At 33.7% G+C, this 18,960-nt stretch overlaps 2 protein-coding genes across 4 annotated transcripts; both read right to left on the bottom strand.

Moving 5' to 3' along the window:
- Positions 1–2,214: 2,214 nt before the first annotated feature.
- Positions 2,215–9,685, bottom strand: LOC110465094. Its single transcript, XM_021521090.1, has 7 exons — positions 9,585–9,685; positions 7,761–7,995; positions 6,324–6,390; positions 5,544–5,719; positions 5,022–5,173; positions 4,333–4,525; positions 2,215–2,347 (listed from the first exon to the last, which is right to left on the bottom strand). Exons 2-7 carry the CDS (start codon positions 7,975–7,977, stop codon positions 2,307–2,309), a joined length of 846 nt encoding a protein of 281 aa, XP_021376765.1. The 5' UTR covers positions 7,978–7,995; positions 9,585–9,685; the 3' UTR covers positions 2,215–2,306.
- Positions 9,686–12,144: 2,459 nt separating this feature from the next.
- On the bottom strand, positions 12,145–18,346 carry LOC110463348. Of its 3 annotated transcripts, none has more exons than XM_021518283.1 (9): positions 18,322–18,346; positions 17,821–17,883; positions 17,426–17,438; positions 14,942–15,070; positions 14,358–14,483; positions 13,047–13,175; positions 12,774–12,902; positions 12,499–12,627; positions 12,145–12,329 (listed from the first exon to the last, which is right to left on the bottom strand). In XM_021518283.1, exons 1-9 carry the CDS (start codon positions 18,341–18,343, stop codon positions 12,197–12,199), a joined length of 873 nt encoding a protein of 290 aa, XP_021373958.1. In that variant the 5' UTR covers positions 18,344–18,346; the 3' UTR covers positions 12,145–12,196. The 3 variants fall into 3 exon arrangements, with proteins under 3 accessions (XP_021373958.1, XP_021375559.1, XP_021374770.1); XM_021519884.1 differs by lacking the exon at positions 18,322–18,346 and adding an exon at positions 18,191–18,208; XM_021519095.1 differs by lacking the exon at positions 18,322–18,346 and adding an exon at positions 18,061–18,125.
- Between the last annotated feature and the right edge of the window lie 614 nt (positions 18,347–18,960).

Here is an 18,960-nt window from a genome sequence, read left to right as displayed (position 1 = left end):
GGTTTCGGTCTCCATTTCAACATATGTTATATTTTTGAAACCTTCACTTAAACAAACGTTATCTCTGATTTGATGACAGACAAAAAATACTAATTGCCTTGACTGCAATGCTTGTTAAAATATATATATCTGTACATTTCAACTTTTAAACACTTGTAGCAGGATACGAAAAACGATTCTATGTAGTCATTGTAGAACAGGTTAGAATGGCTCTACAAAACTTAGTTTGTTCCTCAGTGTTGTTAAGTGTTAAAATATTTAATTAATTTTCGAGATATTAATTGACATTTTATTTACATATTATCAAAAGCATATGTGAGAAATTTATCATTTACCCTTGAATGTTTCGCTACCAAAACTGTTAACAGAACATCTTCGACAGTGGCATTGATTGAATATATTTCATGTGTATTTGTCTTTTGATGGTAAATAGGGAAATTAAATATTTCATTAGAAATGATAATAAAACAAATCTTTCTGATATCACTATGCGATTAAGTCAAACAATAGACCATTATATTGTTGCTGTTTAGTTTCATTTATGTTTTGGCATGACGTCATTTTGAAAATTAATATTTGATTTATTTTGTGTGATTGAATTGTTTTTTTACTTGTTAAAGCTGAACAAAGAAACAGAATAATGAATCAAAATGATCTGAATGGAAACTTTGTAGTTATTAAATATTTAAAAAATTCTATGAAAAGGTATATAATGCAGTATATATTTGGCTTTATGCCTCGACATATTAGATTTTAAAATGTTTGCTTTCTTCATTGTTTTTGCGGTGATTCTGCTGGTGGATTATCGACTTTTGAGATTGACCGCAACCTTTTAGCTGGAATTTATTCAAGCATTGTTTACATACAATACTATTTTAAGAATAATAAGCTATTTGTTGTATCAAAAGAATGTACATTTTTTATTTTATGACGTGTTTTCTAGGCACAATTGCCCACATATGTATCGGAACACCGTATATGTGTTCTTTTGACGTTTAGTACCACTAATATCGTGACACAATTATGAATACATCTATCATATTCTTTGAGTCAGCGTCAATGCATGTCGTCCCAAATCAAATCCCTTTGAAATTGCGTTGGAAATCACTTCCATTCACTTTGACACTAAACTTGTTATAATGATATTAAGCTAGATATTTAAGAACAAATACTTTTTGAAGACTCTTTACCAGTTACAATACTAATTTTCCTAAAAGAGAATATAATTGTTATCATGAAATAAATTATTTCCAATAATGAACTTTTGAAAAACTCATTGAGTTATTGACGGACTAATCTTTTGAAAAGAAAAAGAAATATTTAATCATATGTTTTTGCGTATTTCAAAAGCATGGGATCTCAATCCTTAAATTTTTTAATCAAAATTTAAAAGTTCTATTTATTTAACAACTTTCTAACCATCCTCTTTTCACCCAGTCATAAGACTTTTCCCACCGCGAAAGATAATTGCAAAATACATATATTCTCTTTCAACTAATTCATATATTGGATAAGACTGTTTAGGTCAGCTAGTACTTGAACCAAGAATAACGTATAAACTGTAAACGTCTGATTTCGTATCTCTATTGAATATTCGAAAACCGAATTATCAATTATTCTAACGTTTTTCTTCTGTGTTGAAGTTTTCTCTTACTTTTGTAGTTACTGTTACTACATGTGCAGGTTCTGGAAAGAAAAGGCCTGTTGTGCCCGACTGCATGATTGTTAGATGCGACTAATGTACACCCACCCCCCACCCCCGGACCCCTGCATAATAGTTCGGGCTGTTCCCTCCTTGTCTTCTGTTTAGGTGACATTGAAGAAACCAAGTACAGACCTGCTGTATCCCTACGCATGTGGATTGTTAAAGGCAGCTTATGTGAGGCCCCCTGCAGAATCGGGTTTCTTTCTTCTGTGTCTTATACCGAGAGGACATTGAAAATACCAAAATGGATCTGCTGCCCCTATTTGCAATACTTGGGGTTTATTTCGTTTTATATTTTCTGTCTTTCCTATATACTTTCGCTTCCCTGCTGTCTTTCCCTAGGCGCCCGTCCTCATTTGACCCGGGCTGTTTCGAGGATGTTAAACCACCAACAATTAAAATTGATATTACTTTTTATATATGATTTTGTGATAGGACGTTTTAGTTTTTAATTTTACTTTATTTTTATTTTTTGGCTTTCTGCATTTGAAAGAACATAAAGACGCTAATGTGGTTTGATGAATTTTAATAATGTTGTTATATTATCATTGAACTTTGACCTCAGTTATGCTGAGCTGTTGAACGAAAGCGTTACCGGCGTTTAGTTCAGGACATCGGGCTGCACGTCGGACAAGGCTTGATCTGAAAAGAGACAATGGGCTATAGAATATTTGCATTACAATTCATTGATTCGGCAACCCATTTTATGATGTAAATGCCAATCTTTAATCCCATGTTGTTAACTCAATTATGCAAATTCTGAAACCTAATAGTGAGATGCTTGAATGAATGCATTACTCACTGGCATATTGTTTTAGTCATTTAACAAGATGAAAAATATGAAGATTGAACGGAGAGAGCAGAGAGCATTGTGACGCTACAATTGTAATACGTCATAAAATGAATATTCGCTTGGTGTTTCTGAAAATCCTTTACCTTCATGTGCTTTCATCAAACCAATGATAAAATGTGTGTCATCTCATATTTTCAATAAGATTAATCATTAAGTCGAAATGTCCGTTTCGAGTGACATATGAAATTGACAATTTACAATTTCGTCACATCGTTAACGTTGTACAGGTAAACAATACAAATCGCTCACTCAGTCATACCTTGACAAAGGGACCATTCAGACGTTGCAATACGTTTTATAGTACATTGTTTGTCTATAAAGTAAATCTTTGACATGTTGTATGTACTATTGTATTGTTTTAAATATCCTGTATACATGTACGTGACTAGTTCTTAATAGATCACCTGCTGTGACATTTTAAACCAATGTCCAATGCATTTATAGTTGGAGATGGCGAATGAGATATAACAGGAATACTACTATTGGTATATTGTTTACTTGTTTACATGTATTCGGTTCATAATACGATATGGCAATAGTTATTCTCTTATGCAAGATTTTTTCAATTTATATCGTTAAAGAAAGATATAGATAGAACAAAAAGTGATGACGTCGAATACCGCAATGTTTGGCAGGTTATTTGTTATTCTAAATTCTGATTGGCTAAAGTTGCTTGGCGCTTTACTTATTGCGCAATATCGATAATAATAATAATAATAATAATAATAATAATAATATACAACATTTATATAGCGCCCTATATAATTTGTAAAATTACTCTAAAGCGCTTTACAACATATGGATAATAGTATTAGTTATAATTGTGAAGAGTTAAATATTGCGTTTTGTGCAAAATTACTGTTTTTATCAGAAATGAATAAATTAACTATCCATAAGCTATGAACTTCAATTTTTTGGGGGTTATCAGGTACAAATGTTTAGCAAAACAATAGTATGCACTTTTATGTATAAACATTTTTTTGTGCTTTATGCAAAGTGAATGTTGTTAATTTTATTTCGGTATGTACCGTATTACCGCCAAAATAATTCCGGGAAATCCTTAATAATATTTAAAACAACCAACGTCACTCTATCATCTTATAATACGTATTGATTTGATTTAAATCAGAAACATGTCTAAAACAGGCGGAGACATGAATTGACAAGTAAATACATATCCATTACAGCGATTTATCACGTAACATTTACCGTAAATCGAGATATTATAATAAAAGGATGTTTATCATTAATTAAAAATGTTTAAGTATAGTATGATTTAAAGGTTATTTAAAATGTGTCTGCGATATTGGTGCTGATTGTTACAGAGTGTAATGCAAACCATCAAAGTTCATTCAATACTCGTGAATATTTGGAAGAACATTTAAATGTTTATTAAACCATCTCCTTACATTATCCTAAGATGTGTGCAATGTCTGCGCTTGTATACCAAACATTAAAATTACCAGATAAAATGCTGTACTCATTATTCCAAATCCTGACTTATTTATCATTAAATATTAGGAAAGCTTATTGATGGTTTAAAAGTACACGCGCATACTATTTTATGATTATTATTATATCTGCCCCCAACCCACCTCCCCAAAAACAATAAAATGATTAACAAAATGAATAATGATATAAACGATTGTAAAATAAACTTTCATATAACAATCAGTCATTCATATGACCAAAGTGGTAGCACAAAATATTTTCGGTATTTACATTTTCCCCCCTCTTCAACTTGACACGACAAATTTGATACATGTATACGTACGCATGACGCCAGACATGACGTCTTTGAGGGCATGGAGTACATTCGAGCCTTGGTTAGCGATGACGCGACCAGTACTTCCGATGTGAACCACTTGTTTGGCAAGTTTTCCGCTCAGCTGTCCAAGTGTTTCTGCCATAGATTGAGCTATGGTCGCAGATTCTTGTTTGATGACAGATCCGGTATTGTGAAGAATCTGTACGAAAACATTTTATGACAAAGTGTTTGAACATCGCAGCCCAGAAAATTAAAATGTATAAGAGAGTTTAAAGCAATCAACAGTGTACTCAGATTTTAAACATAAAGTATTCTATAATTGAAGTGATTGAAATGCAGCCTGTGTTTCTATTTTACTTAACAAATGAGCCAAAGGGCAAATCAGAAAACTTATTTGTGAGAGAACAATGAAATAAAACACCGTCTTGCTACTGATAAACGGTAGTGTATATGGAATTTATTAAAGAAAGAGTTTGAAATAATTAAATGAAAAACAAAACATTAACTTAGTTATGAAAAATACGGACAATTAATCTATTTTTACTCAATTATGTTTTGGAATTGCTGAAACAAGAAACAAATATTCATTTTGAAATTAACAAAACAACCAAATATATTTAAATCTAATAGGAAATGTCTATTTTAATAATATAACTGACATCAGTGATTTGTATGTATTTGATAGCACAGCTTACGTTCTCCACGGCATGCACATGGGTGGTAAACACTGAAGCGATATTATTTCCTATAGAGGACAAAGTATCGGATATAACGTTCCTCTTCTGGTGGGAAGTCAAAGCAGACTGGAGTTCATGGAGTAAGTGGTTGGCCAACACGTGGTGGGAAGCTTAAGTAAAAGGAAGAAGACAGCAATATATTTTGATAAAAGAACGATTTTGAAAAGGAGTCAATTGAAGTACGACCTGATATAATGGCGGATTCAGGATAATTATATCATTTATTACTCTTGAAGTTGGTTTTGTGTCCACTCGAAATTCTGTGAATGAAAAGGACAATGTCTCAGCTAACTCTCCTCTACCCTTTCTATGCAAACATGTATCTCGAATCACCCCCTAACGACCCAGGACATCTTTTAAGTAATAGCATTTTTTGCACTGTCGTTGTATTTTCATGTATATTATATCATATGTTCGATGATTATTAATTATGATTAATTAAGTAAAAGAATCAAATTGTATAGGATTGTTCTCACATACCGACGACATTGTCCACCTGGGCAGCAATTTCCTCAGGCGAGAGTTGGGTGATATGTTGAGAAATCTCCTCCAATCTACCCATCGCTGACTGGAATACACCTTGTAGTTCATGGCTTTTGGAGCCTATGGTGGCGTGTGCAAGATTGTAGAAAGGCGTGAGTTGCTGAGTGATTGCACTGGAGAAAATGTAACACACCAAGATGTATACAAATGTAAACAGAAAAGCTAATCAAAATAACCAAATTGGACAAAAATAGCTATACCGGAAGTATAAACGATTCCTGATCCGTTTGTTGAATCTGTCATAACGTTTCCTGGGAATGTGTTCTGAGAGACCTGCGACCTATCCGAGATCGGGATAAGAGTTTATGTTATCTGTGTTATAAATGGTAATATGTGTGCGTTTACCCTTAAGTGATGCGCTCAAGTACATAGCAACTTTCTTTATGACAAAATGCTTGCATCTGACAGGTATGAACCAAATGTAACATAAGGAACACATACACGTGGATTCTATAACGCTTCATGTTTTAGTTATTGTTGCTTAAATATGCTTATATCTGCAACATTCAGCTTTTATTCTATATCTGAGAATAAAAGAGGGCAAACCATGCCACAAAAAGCCAATGACATCACACGTGTTCCAGAACCTGACAAGGCTTTCATGTATTATGTCAACCGTTGGAAATAATCGCTTAAATGAGCCTTTACTGTTAGGTTGCTACTTGTAAAGTAGATTGAACTAAACCAAAATGCATTACCCTTGAACAACAAGCTCACCTTAAATCACGTTTTGTGGCCGGTGCTGAGGTAGCACTAAATGCGTTCATGGTTCCAAGCAATAAACCTAAATAAAATTTGGATCATTTTATTTTTCAAAATAATTCTTTTGAGGCTAAGTCTTCTAAAAAAATTTATCACTACTGATATATAAGGAATTTTAACGTGTCTGTTATCATATGTTACTAAATACCTCATACGGTATGATCTGTCAATACGAAACAATACCAAAACAAATGACGTAGTTGTAAAAGTAAGGTTCTGAATTGCACAGGTTCATGAAAAGACACAAAGTGATATCTTGTTGACTACTTAATTCCGATAACCTGATTACCAATCATTCGTTTGAAACAGGTCAAAGTCTACTATAATTAGAACTCGAAAATCGATAAAAGAAGCAAACTGTGAACAAAGAAAATATTTCTATGAATACCCTTATAAAGAGCAAGGATAATACGTCAAGGGATTTCTGAAGGGTAGGCGTCCTCTGCTTCATCGACGAGGCCCGTTCAAGAAATGCCACGTCCTCGTAGCGAGAACCAGGTAAGTCATAACGAAACAACAAGGCAAACGTAACAGTAAAACGATAGACATAATAATAAAAAACCATCAGCCTTCCTAAAAAGAAAAAATAACGTGTTATCCTATAAGATCAAGATGGAGACCATAAAACGTGTCCATAGCCTACATAAATCTGCATTGTAAGAGGCGACTGATGTTGGCGCCCCTGCAGAATTGTGGTTTTGCTTTTGTGCCCTCTACTTGGGGACACAAAAGCGACAAAGGATATTTGCTGCACCCATTGCAATATTTGGGATCTTTATATTTCTTTCTTTTTCTAACTACATGTATCTTTTATTTCCTATTTGCTAGGTAACACCTCACTTTTGGCTTTGATGTTGAATGTTCGCCCAGGTGAGGAAGGCAATGGGTTAATTCTGTCACCAGGCCGGGACATACCAAAGTCCTTAAAAATGGTAGTTGTTATTCCCTGCTTAACTTTCAGCATTTACGAGAATGGCAACAGCTGGTTCACTCGTTGTCATTATAATATGACCGGGCGGAATGCTCCGGCATGGTATTTCAATGTGATAGCAATATAGATTCGGCATCAGATCCGTGCTATCACAAGGAGGCAAATACACCAACATACTCTGTCTCCAGTACACGTGTACACATGCAGGCATTCACAACACACATGGAGGCTCGATCCTTCATGACCTTATCTGTTAATAGGACATTAAACAAAATATTACCAAACCAAACTATCAGCAGTCGACATATACCAAGGAAATTGAATACTGATTCAACTGCGACATGTAAACACAGGGCATGTACAGGTTATGTTGTAAGTGAGCATAACAGAAAGTGGCTGTAGTAAACACACTCCTCCTTTTGTACGGAGCATTAGAATATTGAAAGATTAAAAAAACCTACTTTGAGCTGTCTCCCCAAGAAGTTGTTTTCCGTGTTCCGCTGCCTGGTTCAGCAGCTGTTTGCCGACATCAGTTGCTTGCTGGCCCATCACGTGGAGGGACTGAGTAAATGCATCTCCGATGTGAGAGAAGGAAGCTTTAAGGCTGTCCAGAAACCCGGACCCATTGGCTGTGGAGGTCAGCGCTAGGCACAACGTCAAGGCTACCAAAACTTTCATCGCCGTGCTGTGTTAAGGCTAGAAGAAGTAAATGGTAAGACAACAATTATTGTATCTATCTGACATAAATACAAATTTATATCATCGATACATAGATATAAACAAATTTATTTAAGCGATACATATATAACCTATATATGCAAATATATATAATCGATACATAGATACATGTAACCCATATATAATATACACCAATTGATATATTCGATAAAAAGTTAATCAATATATAAGATATACAAATTGATATCATCGATACTTAGATAACCCCTATATAATATATACCATATGCAAATTAATATCATCGATACAAATGTAACCCACATATAATATAAACAGATTAACAAAGTCGATGCATAGGTATCTCGTTTATAATAAACACAAGTTAACATTTTGTTTGGCTTTTCTGAATTGACTTCTTAATATTTTCTAAGATAAATAAATGGTACCACCTCTTATTTCTTGGTTGATGGTACCCAAATTGGAACACTTTGAATAAATGTGATGCAGCAGTTTCTATTTTGCAATAAAAATGAATGGTATGTTTGCTCAATTATTATTTATATAGTTTTATGCATTTTGAGCAAATTTCATCTGCCTACCTCTTAAACATTGCTCATAAACTCAGTTGAAATATTAAAAAAAATGAAATGAAAAAGAATCCCGGGAAACGGTATGGTGCGACAACATAAAAATTCTATCATATTTTTAAACATGGAAAACAATATGCTTAAACAAATATTTTAGGGTTTAAGTGGCTGAAAGTGTTCCATTTCGGGTACTCGACCAGCTTAAAATTTTAATTGAATCTGACTCACTTTAATAAGCTCTATAAATATACACACGCGCTGTTGATACCCAATAAATACAAAAAATGAAGGCTAAAGGCATATATTGATTCATTACAGTAACAAAAAGTGGTCTTTCAGAAAAAACAATATTTTCTTTAAAAAGTGTTTCATGTTCGGTACCACTCACCATAGGGATCCTTTTCTGAAGTAAGTATGCACATTGTCAAGCAATGTGAATACTCAAAATCCCATGTAATGTATAAGCAAATTACGTTATGAAGTATGAATAGACTTTTTTGTATAACACAATTGTTTAGGTATAATACTTTATGTAAACTGAACATTACAACTGGTAGAGGAAGAATAGAACGGAACGTCACAGCATCAGTATACAAATACAATGCCGAATTCAAAACATAAAATACAACGGGAATCGAGGAAAGGGAAAGTTGATAAATCTGTTAAAGATACTGACACTGGAATTAATAATATACAATGAAAAACAAAACATGCTATGACTACTTTTTATTCTACAGGATGAGTTGGATGATATTGGCAAGAAACTCGTGTCGTATTGTACAAAATAATAATTCATCTTTAAGTTTCAATATGAATTTAAATATCAACAAAATATAATTCAAATTTCAATAATATGCTCCCCTTGTATACTAACTTGTATTAAACATTTCAAGTCTTTGCAAATGATAAAATATGTTTTAATATTTTCCTTAACTTTCATGTGGTTCATACAAGTTGAAGATTTTACTACATGAGTGACACTATCTTTAGATAAGAGTATGTATTATCAGCAAAGTTTACCTGTAGTGTACGACGATCCACACGAAATTGACCGCTGCCCTATATTGTCGGATCATTTATCTTTCCTATTTCAACACAGATGTTCATCTTTCCATGATTAGATTAGAATTACACAAGGAACGACACTGCGCGTGTAAAAACTAACAAATAACGACAAGAGAATAAATACTGAGATGTGAACAAAACCACACTTCGAACTCCAAAGCGATAAAACTTGAGCAAAATATGAAAAAAAAAAAATAAAAAAAATACGGGGACCATTGGAAAAGAACAACCAGATCAAGACCAGGTGTTCAACAAGGGTTAGCATCTTCTGCTTCATCGACGACACACGCCATGTAAATTATAAACGTGTACAATCCAATTAATGTCACGCCCTCACATAACCAATTAAGATAGTGACAAACAACAAGGTACACTAATGAGCACTACAGACATCGGCCTTCATATCTCACCAAGAAAAAACATTTTTCTCTACGAAATCATGCTGGCGATCATAAAACGTGTACATAGTTTTCATCAACACGCATGTTTAGAAACCTTGTGTTGTAAGTTTGTCAGTCAGCAGTCAATATCTATCCCAGAAGTTCGCAGATATTCGGCGCAAGCTCTCGAAACCGCTGCAATAAGTTAACACCGCAGGTAAGGGAAACAGGTATGTCACTATCAAAAAACGGAAAGTTCACGTTGGTAAGTTGAAATCGTCGCGGCTATCGTACAGCTTAGTTGTAAGTAAAGATCGAGGAAATCGTCTTTAATTTCATTTATTTTAAGCTGACGAGGGTATATACGACAGATGTGGTCAATACATTTCTTGTTATGTGAAGAGAGCATACAAAAAAAGAAAATGGCAGGAAGTGGAGCATAGTTTGTCCCTTAGGAATGAATACAGTCTGCTTAAAAATCTGCCATCAAACTCAACAAATACTAGGAACGCAGTGATCCCACAAAATCGTCCATATTTCATTTAAGTCTTGGTAGTGCTTTTTTTCAGAATATGAACATAAATAATTTCGGCTTTCTTGGAAAAATAAAACTACAAAAATAACTGATCGAACACGTTTCTTCAGTTAGGTATGCGGTTTTGTAGTGTATAAGGTCGAAACGTCAAAAACTTTGATAGAAGAAACGTTTTTGAGAAGAGTAGAATGTTCAAGATTGCTAAAAAGATCTTTTGAATTCTTGCGAATCCACATACCATATATTCCACTTCTTGATTATACAGTCTCACAATACGTCTGCAATCCAGATATAATGGCACTTTTAATTGTAGTGAGAGGATAAAAGAGCGGGATAATCAGCCAATGAAATTGGAACCTTTAGCTTTTAATGATACACCTTGTGACGATTTAGTATGTGATAGCAGCCATCTCTTACTAAGTGGTAAAACATCGCGAAGTTTCATGCAGAAGCTGAGGTGTTAGAAATAGTAAAGTTTCGGAGCGGAAACAACAGTCAACGCATCTGATTTACATAAATGTAAGTGATTGGCATTGAATGACATTGACAGTTTGACCTTTAACCGAATGATCCGAAGATATACCCTCATCGTAAGGAATATTTCCTGTTCTCCAAACCCACCACATGGATACTATTTGTATTTTTTTGTTTTGATTTGCATAATTATGACCCTCCCCCGTCAAAAGCTTATTACATTATATTATGACATCAGAATTGATTGTTCTTCTACCGTCATGATGTTGTTTCTTTACATGTGCTATCTGTCATACCCTTGGAGAAGGCTGAAGCCCTAGTGGAAGGAAGAGAAGTCCTGATCAGGTAAACCGGGAAATGATTCAGTAAATCACAGGAGATGGATATGTCTGAATCCGAATTTCGAATTGTTGAGAAATAAAAAAAGGTATACGTAGCTCTTGAATGTCTACGCATTTTTGCTATTTAAGTAGAAGACACAATCAATTAATCTAAAAGTGCACTGAGTTATCATATCTCTTTTATTTTGCAGATATTTTATTAAATAATATTTTGATTTGAAAACATAATAATGAACTATTAACTTTGCGTATTTATTACCAAAAATAGCAGACCACGTTAAGCTTTTTTCTTAATTACAAAAACATAAATACTCTTGACATTGAATTTATTCTTATACGAATTTTTTGGATATGTAATATACACTTAAATTAATGCTGTTTCAAGTCTGCACATTTTCTCTTAGATAAAACGATAATGATTTTAAAGTAGTCATAATTTATGTTCGGCAGTTTCGTAAAACATAACGTATACATGTACCGGATCCCGTGAATTTTGCCTTTTTTGTTTTGTGGATTCATAACGATGTTTCTAGGTATGTCTTCATTTTATATTGTGGCATGTTTGTGTCGAATTTTGTCTTTTTGTGTTAACGATATGGTTTATGATATCTATTTTGCTTTTATCAATATCTATATATCAGTGCGTATGGTAAATACAATGTACCATCCTTTTACAAATTATTAAGAATTCGTGTACAAAAATATTTGGAATTGTTAGACAAACATATTTGACTGCATTTAGTAGAGGAATTCACCCACAAGCAAAACAAACGCTTTTTTTTTCTTTTCTGTTTTAATAAACCATTTTCAAAAACATCAGCAACTTTGTTAGTAGATTTATTGCGTCTGTGGGCCTGATGATGGTACTAGGTTGTGGAGAGCGGTTTGAGCTACTTGGGCCGCGGTTTCTGCGAAGTGTTCACCAATCAGAGCCAACTGTTGAGCAAACTGATTCAGAAAATCAGTATCGCTGAAATAATATATAACAAGAGTAATCATACGCAATTTCACTAACAGTCGTTCTCAAACGTTGTGTTATAACTCACCTTTATTTTATGTAAGACTTATCAATATACAATTAAACATTTAATACATGCAAGGTTGGTTAGACTGTTATAAACAAACATTGTTGAAATTACCTTCTCTTTGGGGATGCTGATGGTACTAGGTTGTGGAGAGCGGTTTGAGCTACTTGGGCCGCGGTTTCTGCGAAGTGTTCACCAATCAGAGCCAGCTGTTGTGCAAACTGATTCAGGAAATCGGTATCACTGAAAATAAAAAATGAAAATGAAACAAAACACGGATAAACAGTAGGATACTCCTCACAATCGTGGAAACTAATGATTTTCTTGCATATTGATAATTCCCAATGTATATGCAGATATATTAAATGAACCATCCCTATTAAAATCACCTTCTCTTTGGGGATGCTGATGGTACTAGGTTTTGGAGAGCGGTTTGAGCTACTTGGGCCGCGGTTTCAGCGAAGTGTTCACCGATCAGAGCCAATTGTTGAGCGAACTGATTCAGGAAATCGGTGTCACTAGAAATTAAAGCGAAAATGAATCAAACACGTAAAATTAGCAGTATACTCCTCACCATAGTAACAAACAATGTTTTTCTTACATATTGTTAAATTCAAATGTATGCGCAGACATATTAAATGAACCATCTCTATTTCAAAAACCTTCTCTTTGGGGAAGCTGCTGGCACTAGGTTCTGGAGAGCGGTTTGAGCTACTTGGGCCGCGGTTTCAGCGAAGTGTTCACCCATCAGAGCCAATTGTTGCGCAAACTGATTCAGAAAATCAGTGTCGCTGAAAATGAAACAAAACATGGGTAAAAAGATGGATGGTCCACACTCTCAACAAAAGTAAGAATCTCGATTTAATCTAGATTCGATACAATTTTTACTTTATAGACTTTGCATTATTTTCCTTTCATCTCTTACTGAGAGTCTTCACTAAACAAACTAATTGCAAATATATTCAAAATACACAGTTAGAACAATACTGCCTTACTTATTTCCCTTTTCGCACCAAGATCAATATAATGACTGACGATAACGAGTAACACATCAGTGTCGCGATGTTTTGATTCTTATTTTTGTGGTAGACATTAAATTCAGCTCAAAATAAACAATGACATATTAGGAGATTGCAAACATTTGGAACAGAAACCATTTTAGTCAGTATTACCCCTTCCTGTGAATAGCATTGGTACTAGGAAATTGAGACTTTTGTAGCCAAATCGGCCGGGATGGCAAAGGAGTGGCTAACTGCTGTTTAAGCTACTGCTTCGAGCAACCGGTTTCGTGTACATGCAAAAGTACACAATTGCGTACTCCTCCCCACATATTCTATTATTGGAACAATACGTTTAATATATAAATACACTTGTCAAATATTCTAATACACACTGTTAGTATTAATTAACCATGGAATTAGTAATATAAATTCTAAATATATTTATACATACATTATTGTTAAATTTACGGTCACTACTGAAGCAGGATAATTATAATCGGGGTTAGCGTAGCGCGAAATCCTCGTTGACTTTTCTCAAGTGTTAAAATAATTGTATGGTTTCATACACAATTAAGAGTTTTGATTCTAAGGAAATACATTAAAGAAATGCGCGAAGTTTAAATTGTACCATTTTGTTCGTCAGACATCTCATCGAAGTTAAGACATTATTTTACGACAATGTTCTGCATTTGAATGTTCATTTTTAAGAAAGTGACAACCAAATTAGAAGCAAGTAACAAAGCGTGTTTTTACAACAAATAACTAGTGTAAACTGTTTATTTGTAGCAATTGTGATCTTAATATAAATGTGACATTTTGATGAATAAAAAACCGTATTTCATGACGGTTTCAAACATAATAATACCCAACGTACCTTCTATGTAGTGATGATAACGGCACGAGGTTTTGTAGAGAGATTTAGGTGTACACGAATTGGATTGATGGCTAGAAACAAATCATTACAACAATTACCTTCTCTTTGGTGATGGTACTAGGTTTTGTAGTGCGATTTCAGCTGCATGAGCCGCGGTTGCTGCAAAATGTGCGCCAATCTGAGCCAACTGTTGTTCTAACTGGTTCAGTAAGTCGGCGTTGTCGCTGATCATTAAAACAGGATGATAATTTATCTTATTCGTACAAATTTCACACATCTTTCCCCTGTAACTATGGTACAAATCGACGCCAACAGTGCAAATACAATAATAAACATAATAGAAGTTCTAGATGACGCAGCAGAAATAAACCAATGTTTCGAGATTGTGATGGCGTCATGTTTTAAAACATCACAATAAAAATGTGTATGACAAACGATTCAAATTTGCATTTATGATTCAGAAATAAATGTGATACCTTTTCTTGAAGTCAATGGGTTCCTAATATGTCTTACATATTTTGTGGTTGGAAATGATGGCTTCACGGTTTGAAATACATATAAAAGGAATATGATATGTTGATAAATATATTTTGTTCACACGCTACAATCTAGGCAAGTGATAACTCTCTAACATTTGAAGATTTTTAAAAGTACGCATAGGGATAGCAAAAGATTTAAATACCTTCTCTTTGTGGCTGATGATGGTACTAGATTTTGGAGAGCAGTTTCAGCCACATGACCGGCCGTTGCCACGAAATGTTCGCCAATCTGAGCCAGTTGTTGTGCGAATTGATTCCAGAAGTCAGGGTCACTGACGTGAAATAAAATAAGAGGTAATATATTCTTTTGATTCATTTGTGTTTAATTAAAAATTGTTCTAATAGATTGCAACTATACATTTATAACAATTGTCATTTTTTTTCTCTCAAAATTATAGTTTTCCAAAATGTTTCATCAAGAAAAATGTCTTTTTCATATTAATATTAAGCGGGTAAAATAATAATCAATAAAGCAAATGTACTGTCATCATCAAAAATAAAAATTGAAGAGATCGATTTTTGTAGTGTTTTGGTTGTCTTTTTCTTTTGATGTTACGAAAACAGAGGATCTAGACCAGGATTCGACCTCTGGATCCTCTTTTTGTACTCTTTATACTTTCATTCTTTTATAATCTAGCCGGAAGTGTTTTGACACAACTCTGCTTCCTCTATATCCAATACGATATCATGTACATTGTTTATAAGAATAGCCTCATTGAAGTGGAACAGGGTTCCTTATACTATACCAATACCAATTTGTGGGTAGCATCACTCCTACAATTAAGACATAATCTTTAATTTGGTAAACAATCAAAACGTGATGAAACGGTACAATGTAACGGTTAGACTACTAATTCCAGAGCTGAGTTTCTGAGTTAAATCTGTTACAGATTATGAGACTGTTCAGAGGACAAACTGATAAAAAAAATGAAAGTATACTTGACCTATCATTTAGTATAGCATTTGAAACAATATATAAACGTTTAGATAGAAAAATTAAAAGGTCCATATGATTTTTTAAGATTTACATCGTTTAAAAAATTGTAACACTAATTTGTTCTTTATTGCTTAACAAAATGTATTTGGCTATTGCTGTTTTCTAAAATTGATTTGGCAGAAAACCACAACGTTATCATTCACAATATATAGTTTTTTGTGTGTTCTTTTTTCCCTTTAAAGAATAGTTAACAACGCTTCAAATATAAATTTTGCAAGGGGCACAAGAACTATTACTTCGGTATATGGTTGTTCTAATCATAGAAAAAGGACATCTTCAAAAACAACTGCAAGATTGCCTTTAAGTCACCCTTTCGCACTTTGTCGGAAAATTTGCAATCAAAATTGAAGCAATATAATTTCATAAATAATATTAGTGTATAAGTATGAAATGATTTAAGATTCTAATGACTTACATTTATGTCAAGTATAAGCGTGTGAAGCCTTTTCCTGACTGACATTGACCTCACCGCGCGCAGTGTTTAAACTAAGCTGACGTAATTATCATGCATAACCGACTTCATGAGATGTCCCGAGAGCAATATATGACGACTATGTTTTCGACTGGATAGGATGCAATATTACTTCATAATATATGTTCGGCAAGGTAAGAGGTCATGCTTATACAATACGCGTGCTTTCATCGCAGTTGATAAAGATCTATTACGTGACTTGACTTGCTAAACGACTTCATAATTTACTTATGATATATAACAAAAATATGATCGCAATAGCCGAGGAAGGCTAACAACAAACGTTGTCATTTTAATTGGGGTATGCATTATATAATGTAAACCATCGAATTCTTTACGGCACTGTTTATTTCATGTTTAACATGTTTCATACCCTGAGTGAGATAATAATGGAAAGTTAATAACTTTTCTACAATATATGGAATAAAAGTAATTAAAGGTAGTTTTGTCCTGCTGATAAGAAAAATGAGGGAACGTAAGCGGCAAGGTATCCTTAATGGTTGGTATGATATGCAGTACCATTTAAATGCAAACTAACTTTTATAAATACATATATAGGATCTTACATGAGTTTTCATTTTTATATGGGATTTTGAAACGAGTCTAAGAATTTTTCAATTTAGCGAGCCTCTCGCGAGCTAAAATGAAAAATTTGTGACGAGTTTCATAAATTTCATATGAATTGACAAAGAGTGGTAGATACTTTTTTATCACATAATCAAGATTTGTGGCATTTATTCGTGTAAAACGACAATTTTCATGCAACCTTGAAATGTAAAAAGCCGCCATTTTGACTCCAGTGCGTAAGTCTGTGACGACATGTACTTGTCTTAATCATGACGTCACAATTGAAACACTTGAAACTTACAACCAATCAAAGGGCTAAAACGTCATATCACAAGGGTTAATACGCAAACAAATATGACATGGGTATATTCACTGGCTAACAGTACAATATGTGATAAACAAATTACCTATAATGCGGCGTTTAATATAAAAACATTCATGCATAAGAATGAGTTAATCTATCACATTGAGATTATCGAGGAGATTATGTTAGCATAACATTTATAAGTATATATATATATATCATAATCAATAAAATATTTAGGCAACTTTGTTGACAACTCTGTTTTACAACAAATAAACGGTGCTTACCTCCTTTTATTGTCTGAAATATAAACAAATCCAAAAATTATGAAAACCTAATTTTGAAGTTTGTATTGGTGTTGTCATATCCGAACTTAAATATTAAATAATGCATAACAGTTTCCATGACGGAAAACCCTGTACAAAGCAAACAGACCAGTTGTTTGATAAACAAAAAAAAAGTATCAAACAAAATCAATCAGCAAAATATAAGATAAGTATTCGGCGATGATGTGGATTTGTTTATGTCTTAATGATTATACATTTTGCCATTTTAAATTGTCTTAGACGTCAATACTTCTCATATATGTAAATTAGTTGTTTGTGATATGCATCAAATTGACATGATTTATTCGGTTCAGTGCCTTTCTTTCATATATTTAATAATATTTGAAATATTTTACCTCGAACAACTGCCGCTGACGTTAGGGCCACAACGGAGAGGAATACACACAGCTTCATTTTGACTGAAAAATAATGTTGCCGCAACATTAAAATACGAATACAAATCAGATTCATTTAAACTAACAAGAATAAAAACTTGGTAAAATAATTATTTCAAGTAAATGTCAATCTACTGATATTATAAACTATTCCTAATTGTGTAACTCAATTACAAGATAATACATGTATAACTTGTTTACCAGTTCCCCTTTAACACAATTAACAGCCTGAATGATCTTTGAAGTTACATTCGTTTTCACAAACACATGGAAATTCTTACCGACTTGAAGTAGCTTATGAGAAATGATAAGATCTACATGAAACTTCTACCTTATCTCGAAGATAACATAAGGTCACTAGGATTGAGCGTCATCGTACTTGGTCATCACTCGGAAAAATGTTTTCATTACACAGGGTCAGCCTAGCAATTTCATACCTGAACCAATCATCAAGTTACTTACTGCAAGCCTTCGTTGTCTTCATGAAATGGTCCAAGTGTGCACAGAAGGCATGTATGTCGAGAGCCATGGATTTCGAAAAGAGCCTGGCTGATAAAATATATAGAACATAAAAGTTTGAATGACTTAATTATAACAAATGCATAGCTACCAATCCAGAACGTTCTCCTGCAAACTGAGGGTGTCTGCATCGATTATCATCTAAATACTACACTCAAACTTAATCTTCAGTGTAAGTAAACGCTATCCTATGATTGAGATGCCTATGTCCGCTATTGAATAAAACAAGTAGGTTTACACGTGAAATCTTCGAATAACACAGTTTGGCGCTGTTGATTGGATAGAAATCTGACTTTTGACCCGAGAGAAACATGATTTGCGGTATGATGATGTTGTGTGGAAGGCAAAGTGATGAAGTTGATAGTTTATTTAATAACTTTGGTTTTCCAATGAATGAGATCCAATTGGATTCGGGAAAAACTTCTTACCAAAATCCGATACAAATTTGATACTGTCCGTACCCCTGGATGCGTCGACTCTCCCAACTCAAATGTTGAAGATGACTCATCCCGTATTAATACATTTGCAAGTCTGACCCTAATTGCTTAATAATGAGTGTGACGTAAAACAGTACATATTTTT

The sequence above is a fragment of the Mizuhopecten yessoensis genome, unplaced genomic scaffold, assembly GCF_002113885.1.
Source record: "Mizuhopecten yessoensis strain PY_sf001 unplaced genomic scaffold, ASM211388v2 scaffold29, whole genome shotgun sequence".
Classification (NCBI taxonomy): Eukaryota; Metazoa; Mollusca; class Bivalvia; order Pectinida; family Pectinidae; genus Mizuhopecten; species Mizuhopecten yessoensis.
The sequence above is the reverse complement of the archived record's forward strand: the minus strand, read 5'-3'. Positions and strand labels throughout refer to the sequence as shown.

What these genes read in the sequence shown, in the direction of transcription:
- LOC110465094 (XM_021521090.1), bottom strand. Translation starts at nt 7,977, where the DNA reads ATGAAAGTTTTGGTAGCCTTGACGTTGTGCCTAGCGCTGACCTCCACA. An exon ending in CCAGGTGGACAATGTCGTCG is followed by an intron (nt 5,174 to 5,543) that starts GTATGTGAGAAC and finishes CTTTTACTTAAG; the next exon opens with CTTCCCACCACGTGTTGGCC. An exon ending in ATGTGCATGCCGTGGAGAAC is followed by an intron (nt 4,526 to 5,021) that starts GTAAGCTGTGCT and finishes GTTTTCGTACAG; the next exon opens with ATTCTTCACAATACCGGATC.
- LOC110463348 (XM_021518283.1), bottom strand. Translation starts at nt 18,343, where the DNA reads ATGAAGACAACGAAGGCTTGCA. An exon ending in GAAGACAACGAAGGCTTGCA is followed by an intron (nt 17,884 to 18,321) that starts GTAAGTAACTTG and finishes ATTATTTTTCAG; the next exon opens with TCAAAATGAAGCTGTGTGTA. An exon ending in GCAGCTTCCCCAAAGAGAAG is followed by an intron (nt 12,903 to 13,046) that starts GTTTTTGAAATA and finishes TTTAATTTCTAG; the next exon opens with TGACACCGATTTCCTGAATC.